This window comes from Centropristis striata, chromosome 3 (assembly GCF_030273125.1).
Source record: "Centropristis striata isolate RG_2023a ecotype Rhode Island chromosome 3, C.striata_1.0, whole genome shotgun sequence".
Classification (NCBI taxonomy): Eukaryota; Metazoa; Chordata; class Actinopteri; order Perciformes; family Serranidae; genus Centropristis; species Centropristis striata.
The window spans coordinates 21953114-21964608 of record NC_081519.1 but is presented as its reverse complement, the minus strand read 5'-3'; the positions used below and the strand labels follow the sequence as shown (position 1 = coordinate 21964608).

The window sequence follows — 11495 nt, the reverse complement described above, 5'->3', positions numbered from 1 at the left end:
TATGAGTTGCAGTAATCTAATCTGGAGAATATGAGTGTATGAATGACTTTTTCCACATCGGAGCGGGAAATGATTTTTTTGATTCTGGATATGGTTTTGAATTGAAGGAAACAGGATTGAACTACTTTATTGATATGTTTTCCGAAGTTGAGGTTTGAGTCAAAATGACTCCTAGATAATGGGCAGTTGGCATAGGGACCAAGTGAGGTTAGGATGGAGCTGGTGTGGATGGGAGGATTAAGCAATATGACTTCAGATTTTGAGTTATTTAGTTTCAGGAGATGTTGTGCCAGTTCACATCGCTAAGACAGTCTAAAACAGCAGCAAGGCTTCTTGGATCAGCAGGTCTCAGGGGGAGCTATATCTGTGTGTCATAACAATGGACAGAAACATTGCGGCGTTCAATGATCTGGCCAAGAGGGAGCATATAAATAGAGAATAAATTTGGACCTAAAATAGAACCTTGCAGTATACCACAGGTAATGTGAGCTGATGAGGAAGAATTACCTGTGGTGACCGAAAAGGTTCTTTCTAAAAGACGAGGAAAACTAACAGGTGTGGTGTGTGTGGGGGTGGGTGCGTGTGTGAGTATGCAGCAGATAAACAGTGGCTGGCAGAGAGACACTACATGAGAGCGACAGGCGCGAAGATGGTGAGGAAACTCTTTACAGACTGCCCCTGAACGCACCGTCCTACTGTGAGACTGAACCTGAACACACCGCCCTACAGACTGACCCTGAAGTCAAGTCAAGTCAAGTATAGTTTATTTGTCCCAACTTGGGCCAATTGGCTAGCAACCTTCACAGTGCCCTATAGGGAATTTTTATGTTAAGTTCCAAGGATGCCATACCAGCAAATGATAGAAAAGGAAAAAAATGGTGCCAAGATACTTATAGGTGGTCACCACATCCACTACTTGGCCATTTATGACACTGCTCTGGGGGGCTGCTGGAGCATGCTGTCTAAAATGAATACACACATCTTTAGTTTTGGTAACATTAGGTTGAAGGAAAGCATCGTTGCACCAACAAATAAAATAATTTACAATAGGGCCATGTCTGTCCTCTTTGTCCTCGAGAAGGCTAACAATTACAGAATCATCTGCAAATTTTCCCCTCATGGGGGCCTCCGCACTGGGGTGTGTGTTCGGTCTACCCGTGGGGATGTCATCTTGGAGATTCCCTGGGCTCGGGGGACGAGGCGGCTCTGCACCATGTGTGGAGACCTCTATGGCTGTGGGCTCTGCCGCCTCTCAGTGTGAATGCTCCCACAGGTTGCTTTTTCCTCATCTGGATCCTCGGTGCCTTGCCATGTCTCTACACTGTCAATCAATATGTGCTGTGGGTGGGTTTTGTCATTTTTATTGTCTGTTTTAATTCATATTTTTTGTAAAGCACTTTGTGTTGCATTTATATGTATGAAAAGCACTATATAAATAAAGTTTGATTTGATTTGAAATTGAATGATGTGTCTGTTTACATGGTGGCTACAACAATCATCTGTATACAAGATGTACAAAAGAGGGGAAAGGACGCAGCCCTTGGGCGAGCCGGTGGATGTGGTCAGCTCCTTTGACAGAGTTGTGTTTGCCCTCACTTTCTGGGTTCTGTTTGTGAGAAAATGAAGCACCCATCCAACAAGGCCTAAATTAAAGTTGTCAATTAATTTCTCAACCAACATACTGTATGTGGCTAGATGGTGTTGAAGGCTGAGGAGAAATCAACAAAAAGCAGCCTGGCATGAGTCTTATTGTTTTCGAGGTGTTTCAATACATAATTCAATTAAGTAAGTGAAGCATCATGAACACCCCTCTTGGCCCTATAGCAAACTGAAGAGGATCTAAAATATGCTCTGTCCTATTCAGGAGCTCCCTTTTAATCAATGTCTCGAAAAACTTCATAACTAAAGAAATTAAGGCCACAGGCCTGAAGTAATTTAAAACCTTGGATGATGACCTTTGGCCACAGGCACCACAGTGGACTGTTTCCATAATAATGGAACCTTCTGCTGGATAAGAGACAACTGAAAAATATAGTAAAAAAATAGGGCCTAATTGTTCTGCTCAAACAGTAAGCAGACAGCTACAGATTCTACCTGGGCCTGGACTCTTTCTTGGTTTACAGCTTTTAAAGCACTTTACCACACTGCCCTCGTCAAAGGAGGGGGTAAAGGAAGGTGCAGACATGAGTCTTTTTCTGAGCTCAACATGTTTATCATAAAATACTTGCGTGTCAAACCGCACATAAAATGTATTTAGTTCCTGAGCCAACTGCAGGCCTGAAGGGTAGCCATTTAACTCTATATTCTTCAGCTTATCATCTTTGGGACTTAAAATGGCCTTCATGCTCTCCCAGGCAGAGCCAAGGTTGTTCATTTTGAGCTGAGCCTCAATCTTAGCTTTATACCTCATTTTACCAGCCCTGACTTCCCGTTTGATGTCTTTTTGCAAGCTGCAAAGTACATCTGTATTCCCTTCCCTAAATGCCGTTCTTTTGATGTAGTAGCATTTTAAGGGACTTGGACACCCAAGGCTTGTTGTTAGGATATATTTCACAGTCTTTTCAGGGATTACATGATCTTTACAGTAAACAACCCAGCTGCTAATCACATCGTGAACCTTTCTGTAACCCTCTCCTGACGTGGTTGCCATTTTAACGTGTGTGTGTGTGTGTGTGTGCGCGCAGGGACAGTTCTGACATCAGGATGGACGAGCTGAGGCCGTTTTCTGTTCGTATCTGGATGGTCGACAAGATGCAACGAGCCATGGAGACTCAGAGAGACGCCGACCTCTGACCCCAACCCTCAGCCACATGAGCCAATCAGAGGGTGGATATTGATCATATTGCTTCTGTTGTTATTGTTGTCGCTGTTTTTAAAGAAAAAAAAGAGCAAACAAGTCCTGCGGGTTGTGACATCACATATTTTATTTACAAAAACAAACAGACAGGAAGTGACATCATCAGGGGGTGTGAGGTCACTCGATCCCTTCCTGTTTGTCTTTGATGGCGACTCTGAAGCGTTCCTCCAGCAGAGACAGCTCGCTGATCAGATCTGTGATGGCGTTGGTGAACGCTTCCTGTCAACAGAACACAGTCAGCTGGGGGTGTGTTACCTGTGTGTAGGCCTGTCATGATAACACATTTTTTAGGACGATATATTTTACCAGAAACTATCAAGATAAACTATAGTATTGTTGTATCGATGTTTTAGTTTTATAACCCTATTAGAGCATAATAAGTCCATCCTTTTCCTCAGCATGAATTTTTAAATCTGGAGAATATTAAACATTTTAACTGGAATGTGGAAAAGAAATATTAAAATATCCTAGATAAAGAAAACAAATAAATAAACTATAACCAAAACAAATAAAATAGACTTTCAGGCACCGAGATAATCATTATGTATTTTATTATTAAAATAACAAACAGCTGGAATGGCTGCTTGGGGTTTTTTTTTCCCCCGGCAATTCGTACTGCCTGTCAAACATTTGCAGCATTACTTTAAACACAACACAAAAAGTCAATATATTGAGTCCAGAAAACAACTATCATGTCCATTTTTATATATGGAACGATATCGTAATTATCGTGAATCTGGTGTGTGTGTGGTACCTGTGGGCTGTAGTCAGGTGTGGTCTGGACTCTGATGACGATTTTGTGTTCCAGTGGATGGGGAACTTTATAACCAGCAAACAGAACCTGAGGATCCTTCAACAGCTGACTACACACACACACACACACACACACACACACACACACACACACACACACACACACACACACACACAAAATTAGATAACTCCAGCTGGTATCAGAGTTTCTATCTGAAAAGAATGTTTTAGTGTTTAGTATTACTGAATTTCCCCTCGGGATGAATAAAGTAATTTTGATTTGATTAATAAAAGTAATAATTAGTGTGTTTACTGGTTAAGTAAAGATCTAAACATCATCATCTGATTTTAATCTGCTGAGTTAGCCTGTTAGGGCTTCCTCCCACAGTCCAAAAACATGCAGCTAAGTTTAACTGGTGACTCTGAATGTCCCGTAGGAGTGTATGAGAGCCTGATTATCTGTCTCTATGTGTGAGCCCTGTTATAATCTTCACCTGTCCAGGTGAACCAACTCTCTCTAATGTCATATTTATTATGCTTCAGAGAACTGATGTTCAACATTTCTGATTGAATTGTGTTTAAAGTAAACAGATGTTTTACCTTTTACACGTCAAAATATCATATGGAAGATTTTTAGCGACTGTTTCGGCTGAGATTGCCTCCAGAAGAATCAATGAGTTAGCCTGTTAGCACACCGGCCTAAACACAGCTATTTATTATCATCTTAGTCTATTTAACCTGCCAGGGAGCCCGCACTGACCAGGGACCACTGACCCGGCAGACTGTTGGCATGGATATGCTCCAATATTCTGGAGGGATGTGCAAAATGTTGTCAACAGGAAAACTGGACGATCAATCCACTTTAAAGAAAAAAGACATTATTATTATTTGTTTTGAAGAAAATGAGAGAGAAAAGACCTTGATTTTTTTGGTACAGCTACTTCTATTTTTAGGAAAGTTTCACATACAGAAGTAGAAATGAACTGACTCCAAACCAGCTGTTCACTTTCTACAGGAACTGGAGCAATACTGCAATTCTATTAATAACAGTGTTTCCCCTGGAATATATTTCTGCAGCGGTGCTGTCGTGTCCGTGGCCATGAGCAGTGTTGCCAACTCCTCAGTAAGGAAAGATGCTATTGCCTGTCCAAAAAGTCGCTAGAAGTCGCTAAATGAAGTCATCGCCTAATTTGCATAATTTACCATGTGCATGTACTTGTAATGGAGAGAGGAATAACGTTGTGGGGAAGACAAAAATTGAGTAAAAAGCACCCTAAATATGTTTAGAACTGCAAGTGCACGGTCTTCTGTCACAATTTCAACCCTCCTCCTTAATCCGGCCTCGGAACAGGGTAAAGTGACCCAAAACAGACACTGACGTTAAACCAGCCAGCGTTTGCTAACTAAACGCTAAGGGGTTAACATCCCCTCTGGCTCTGTGCCTGCAGCTGGCAGACTGCTGCAGGAGGATTGAGCCACTTCCACTCGTTCTTACTCCTCTTAACGGGTTGCGGGGGCCGAAAGCTCATTAAAAGGAGTAAGAACGAGTCTCCACTGACACCAGAAAAAGTCGCTAGATTTGTCGCTCGTCCCTTTTTAAAAAAATAGTTGCTAGGGGGGTCTGAAAAGTCACTGAAACCTAGCGACAAAGTCGCTGAGTTGGCAACACTGCCGCTCACTACCCTACGCTGTTATGTTGACGTTACGTTACCTGCGCTACTCGTTATATATAGATTGTTGATTGTTGTTTATAAGCTTGAACGTTACCTTTTACGTTAATGTCCTAAGAGGGTCCGACAGGATTTGATGCTCTCGTTGATGACTCAAAACAAGTCGAAAATAACATTGTGTGTTGTTGTGCTCACACAGGGCAAGTAATCATTTTGTGGCGCATTGATATTAATGATCATGCGAAATTTCAGCAGCGGCGATGTAGGGGAAACACTGAATAATAATAATAAAATAACTTCTATTAATGGACTGAAGAGCAAGAAGGCTCTGAAAACTGACTTTATTCTGGACAGATACTATAATGATTGATGACTTATACATCATGTTGTTTTGTTTTTGTTTCGGTCTTTCTTCTTACCCTGTGTTTACTCCGGATTTCTGTTTTGGTATTGGTGTTTGTCTGTTGTTGTGTGTGTTTGTCTTTCTCTAACCCCCTGGCAAGAATAATGTGTAAATTGTAAATTCTTATTGTCAAAAAAAGACTGTGCTTTAGCCGCTGTTACCATATTAGCCTCGGTTAGCTCTGTTAGCCGCTGTTATCTACTGTTAGCCTGTTACCCTCTTATATATAGACTGCTAGCCTCTGATAGCTCCTATTAGCCTCTGTTAGCCTGCTAGCCTCTGTTAGCTCCCGTTAGCCTGCTAGCCTCTGTTAGCTGTCTCTTACGCCCGGATGATGTTGCCCAGCGTGTGGTCCTCCTTGTTGAGGGTGAAGAGGCAGGCGTTGGGGACCTTGGTGTCCTTGGTGATGCTGATCTTCTTCTCTCCCTCGAACAGCAGGAACGACTCGAAAGCAGGAGGCGCGTTCATTTTACCGACTACCGACCGGAAACACCGACAAGGCTTCCGGTCCGCTGTTTCCGCCTGCAGCGCCCCCCTCCTGCCAGAGGCCAGAGGTCACAGCGAGCACAGCTGATCAGTAAACAAGTATAAACATCAACAGTAAACAAATATAAACATCAACACATATATTATATATACATTATTAACACGAGATGATTCTGTTCTCACTTTATTATTATTCAGACTTTAATGTTTCATCTGATAGAAGCTTTAATCTTCTTATATTACTATTAGTCTCTCTCTCACACACACACACACACACACACACACACACACACACACACACATACATATATATATAAGACATAAGACATATAAGATATAAGACATCTTTATTTGTGAAGATTATATTATACAAACAATACAAAACGCACAGAACAAGGAAGACATTTTAAACCGTGACAAAAATATATAGAGCACCAGCAGTTTATGTTGGTTTAGCCAAGATCGATAAAGAATGTAAAAACAAATTAGTGTTGGCTAATGCCTCTTGCTAGTGTAACCTTAAATAACACAGAAACACTATCTTTCCGTCCGGATCATGCTTAGCTGTCAGTTAATAAAGTTTTGTTTTTACTGTTTTCAATGGATCAAACTGATGCGACAAAAAGGGCTTAAATCTCCGCTTAGCATGCTAATTGCACATAACGCAGTATGCTGCACTAAAAGTACCTTAACATGAACCCAATTGCATGTAAGTATCTCATATCAAATGATTATGGGCATTACGCTAAGCAACATGAATGTAATCCCTGAATTACATTAATGCAACGTAAGAAGTGAATAAAGCTAAATCTCTGCTTAGCATGCGAATAACAGAATTTGCACATTACATGCAGACCACTACAACGTCTGCAAGTCCATAAAACACTAGCTTTTCATAAGGTACGCACACCATCCAGCACATCCACATTGAACATTGATATTCACTGGAAACTATTCGAATATTATTGGAAAATCAAACCTTGTAGCATACTTTAAAACTTTGAAAGGTAGGTAGGCTAAATAGACCTACAGATAAGATGAGTCAGGCCCGGAAATCCAGAGCAAATTGGGTTACTGACCAGGTGTAGGCCTATCACACAATGGGGCGGAGCTCCCCAAAAGGCGTCAGATCGGAAACAGTGCAATGCCGCAGCACGTCCTACGTAAATAATGATATTTTGAAAAATGAATTAAAAAATCTTCAATATCGAGGATGCACACCTTCGTGCCATGCACAAGCCACATACAAAATCTTAGGTCAGTCTGACTAACAGTTAGCGAGATATGCCCTAGACACACATCTACACACACACACACACACACACACACACACACACAGGAGCTTCTTGCTTTTATAGATGTGTATTCGTAAAAAAAAGAAGGCATTTGTAAAAATTCTGTTTGTGAAGTGTGATTCAGCATTTGGGGATCGCCAATCACACATCTCTTTTCTTAATGACTTATTTTTGAGACATTCTTGTCAAAATCAACAGATCCACAAACAAACAGCTTGCGATTCACAAATGGCCTGCCCTCCTCAACTAATAGGTGGCAGTGTTGTTATATACATTGATGTAGCTATGGTTTGGACTCTGCTTAAGGTGGACTTACACTTAACTTTCGATTTTGCGGTAAAGCCATGGCCAAAGATGGAGAGCAGCCACCATCCTCCGTAAGTAAAAGTATTTTTCCTTGCCCTACATTACATTAGCACCTATACCATGAGAATAAAATGAAAACAATGATAACACTAACCAACACACAAGTTACAAATCCTAAATATGTGTTTGTGGAAGGAATATTTGTATGCAACAACACTGGTTGAGGAGGGCGGGCCATTTGTGAATCACAAGCTATTTGTTTGTGGATATGTGTGGATCTTGTCAAGAACGTCTCAAAAGTGTGTCTTTGAGGAAAGAGCATGCGTGTGTGTGATTGATGATTCACAAATGCAGAGTCAAACTTCACGAACAGAATTTTCTGTTTTAAAAAAATGGAAATTGTGTATTTACAAATACACAATAAATTTACAAACACACATATTTGTAAAAACCAAAATATAAGTTACAAATAAGAAATTTGTATTTGTGGATAGCAAAACGTGTGCAAATCAAGGACTATTTGTAGATCACCTTCTGTGCATTTACAGGTATTAATTAGACACATTTAAGCCCATATATAATGAGGTTGCATAGATAATATTAATTACAAGTCTTTTTTCATACATTGTAAATCCAGATAGTACATTCTTTAGACAAAGTATAAGTTGGTCATAAATATTGTCCAAGATTAATCGATATGCCATAGGAAATATAAACAACAGTCATAGTTGTCATTGACTCGTTTGTGACGTCAACATTGATGTTTCCGGTCGTCCCTCCGGTCCAATCACGTCGCTGTTCTCTGCGTTTGCATTTCTGTCATTGGTCAGTTTGTTTTTGAACGACGGACGCTGATTGGCTGTGAGTGCGAGGAAGAGCCGGTTTAAACCGGGGGGCGGGAGCAGCTGAGTTTGAATCCGCAACTCGAAGCGCTAACAGAAACACACCGACAAACACCTTACCACACCGGACACACACACCGAACCACCGAGACACAGACAGACCACAGCCGGTGAGTCCCGCCTGGTTCATCCTGAATGTGTTTGTTATTTCTTGTTTGTTTCTTTCTGCGTTCAAAAACAAACTAACGGGCTAACGGCTAAGCTAACCTCCGTTAGCCGATGGAGCTAACGCTTACTGTTAGCATGATGCTACAACAGAACCGACGTTTAACAGATTACCGACTAAAACTACCGATTAACTGTGTCTCTGTCCGGTAACTGTGTGTGTTATTATTATTGTTGTTATTATAATTATCATTATTTTTATTGATGAATTTTTCTGCTGTCAGTTTAACTTGTTAATAGCCTGTTCTGAGCTTTGGTTTATTATAATGCACATGATCATGTTTCCATGTTGAATCTTTAAACTAAAGCTTCAGATAAGTGATGAGAAGCAGAAATATAAAGTTACATCACATGGAATTCTCCAGTAGAGTTCAAGTATTGCTGTTCCTGAGGAAAAGTACTTGGTTACATTACATCAGTAACCCTGCCTGTCTGTCTGTCTGACCACCTGTCTGTCTGTCTGATCACCTGTCTGTCTGTCAGTGTCAGTATGGCCTCTCAGAACATGGATCCAGCAGCAGCAGCTTCTTCCACGGCGGCTCTGAAGGGCAGCGAGACCGGCGGCAGCGCCGCCAGAGGCTCCGTCACCAAACGGTGAGTCCTGGGTTCAGCTGCTGTTGTTGTTGTTGTTGTTGTTGTCAGTAGACAGGTGTGTTAGTATTGTAACGTGTGTTTGTTTGTGTGTGTGTGTAGGCTGCAGCAGGAGCTCATGACTCTGATGGTAAGTTTATATTTTTAATTTTTATACACCAGTCTATTTTTTATTGTAGATGAATCTGAACATTTAATAAAAACAACAGTGTCAGTGTTTAAATATAAAACCTCTTCTGGTTTGTTTGACACATTTTTGTTTACTAATAATTCCACATGAGTTCCTTATAGTTCGGATTCTTTAAAATATTAATCTCCAACGTTGAAAATGATAAAAAAAATAAATAAACATTTAATGAGTCCAAACTTTAGACTGATGACCTCATGATCTGTCTGTCTCTCTGTGATGACCTGTCTGTCTCCCTGATGACCTCACTGACCTGTCTGTCTCTCTGCGCTGACCTGTCTGCCTCTCTGTGATGTCAGACGTCAGGTGATAAGGGGATCTCGGCGTTCCCGGAGTCAGATAATCTTTTCCGGTGGGTGGGAACCATCGAAGGGCCGGCGGGAACGGTATGTACCGCAGCCATGTGATTGGTTCATCTCAGTGACATCACGACTGCACCTGGCTGTCTCTGTCTCTGACCTGTCTGTCTCTCAGGTCTACGAGGGCCTCAGGTACCGGCTGTCTCTGGAGTTCCCGGCCGGTTACCCATATCAGTCTCCTCGCGTGAAGTTTGTCACATCCTGTTTCCATCCCAACGTGGACGATCAGGGTTTCATCTGCCTCGACATCCTGAAGGACAAATGGTCGGCACTGTACGATGTCCGCTCGATCCTACTGTCCATCCAGAGCCTGCTAGGAGGTAACCAGGACCAGCCTCTTCCGTTAAGAAAAACACTAAACTTTAAACTTAAACGTTTTTGAATCAAAATAATAATCTGGTTTGTTTCAGAGCCAAACAACGAGAGTCCTCTGAACGCCACAGCTGCTGCCCTTTGGGATGACCAGGAAGGTGAGTCCACAGCCGAGTCCGAGTGTCGGGGGGCGCCTACATGGATTAAAGTTTTCCGTCGCTACAAAGGATTTCCGTCATTTGGAGTTTACAGAGGCCACTTATGAGATCATTATAGCAGTGTTTCCTTTAGGGTAAAGAGTGGCCGCCGGCAATGTCTAAGGCCACGCCCTCTCAAATGCCCGCTCACTCTACGTGTTTACATTTCAAAAAGGGACCCAGGGGGATTTACTATACTCCGGAGGTGATGTATGGTTTTTGGTCGTAGCCTAATCGCTTAGCAACAGTTTTGACTGTGTCCGGTGGTTGTTGTAAACAAACAGAGATCGCTAAGTGAACACCTCCAGCAGCAGCACATACACACTGTACTCCTACAGAGATAGCTGTTAGCTTATAAGCAATAGTGAAAACCGTATTGGTTTAGCTTTTAAATGTGATTGCTGCATTTGGTGCTGAATTCTTTTGCATTAGTATTTCTTAAGCAGGTGTCAAGTAACCTAACCTGGAACATGTTTCACACACTGCACGTGACTTGGCTGTAACGCAAATAAAATTTCAGTCAGAATTCTTTTTTTTCACTATAATCCATGCGCCTAATGAGTCAGAGTGTCGGGGGGGCTTTAGAACTCGTCGGGTGTCGTTGGAATGCGTCTGTGATGTTGGAACGTGTCGGGTGAGGAGGTGAACGTGTTCTGAGGCTTGGGCGTGTGAAAACATTAAAGCATGTAAATATCTTCAAACGTGTTCTACTGTACATCAGTGACGTCACTTCTGTTAATATTTGTTGCTGTGTGAAGCATGACATCAGACGTGCCGCCAGGGCTGATGGGAGTTGGCGTTCTAACAGTTGTTTTTGTCTCTTTCAGCCTTTAAAGCTCATCTACACGCTGTGTTCCAGAAGTGAAGAGCCACCTTGTTTAATTCTTCTGTTTGTTTGTCGTCTGTTTTTGTTTGTACAATATTTTTATGTTGTTTTGTTGTTCGCCGCCTATCAATAAAGTTCTTAATTCAACTGTGTGTGTGTATAAACTTTTTACTCAGATAAATGATG

General features: G+C 41.7%; 2 protein-coding genes across 2 annotated transcripts; one reads left to right on the top strand and one right to left on the bottom strand.

Annotated features, from left to right (window-relative positions):
* Positions 1-2900: 2900 nt before the first annotated feature.
* On the bottom strand, positions 2901-6187 carry polr2j (RNA polymerase II subunit J). The gene is made up of 3 exons (XM_059329582.1): positions 6009-6187; positions 3612-3720; positions 2901-3076 (listed from the first exon to the last, which is right to left on the bottom strand). Exons 1-3 carry the CDS (start codon positions 6149-6151, stop codon positions 2975-2977), a joined length of 354 nt encoding a protein of 117 aa, XP_059185565.1. The 5' UTR covers positions 6152-6187; the 3' UTR covers positions 2901-2974.
* Positions 6188-8636: 2449 nt separating this feature from the next.
* On the top strand, positions 8637-11461 carry ube2c (ubiquitin-conjugating enzyme E2C). The gene is made up of 7 exons (XM_059329581.1): positions 8637-8782; positions 9321-9431; positions 9531-9558; positions 9915-10001; positions 10090-10294; positions 10385-10444; positions 11311-11461. The coding sequence occupies exons 2-7, from the start codon at positions 9328-9330 to the stop codon at positions 11346-11348; spliced, it is 522 nt and encodes a 173-aa protein (XP_059185564.1). The 5' UTR covers positions 8637-8782; positions 9321-9327; the 3' UTR covers positions 11349-11461.
* Positions 11462-11495: the final 34 nt, after the last annotated feature.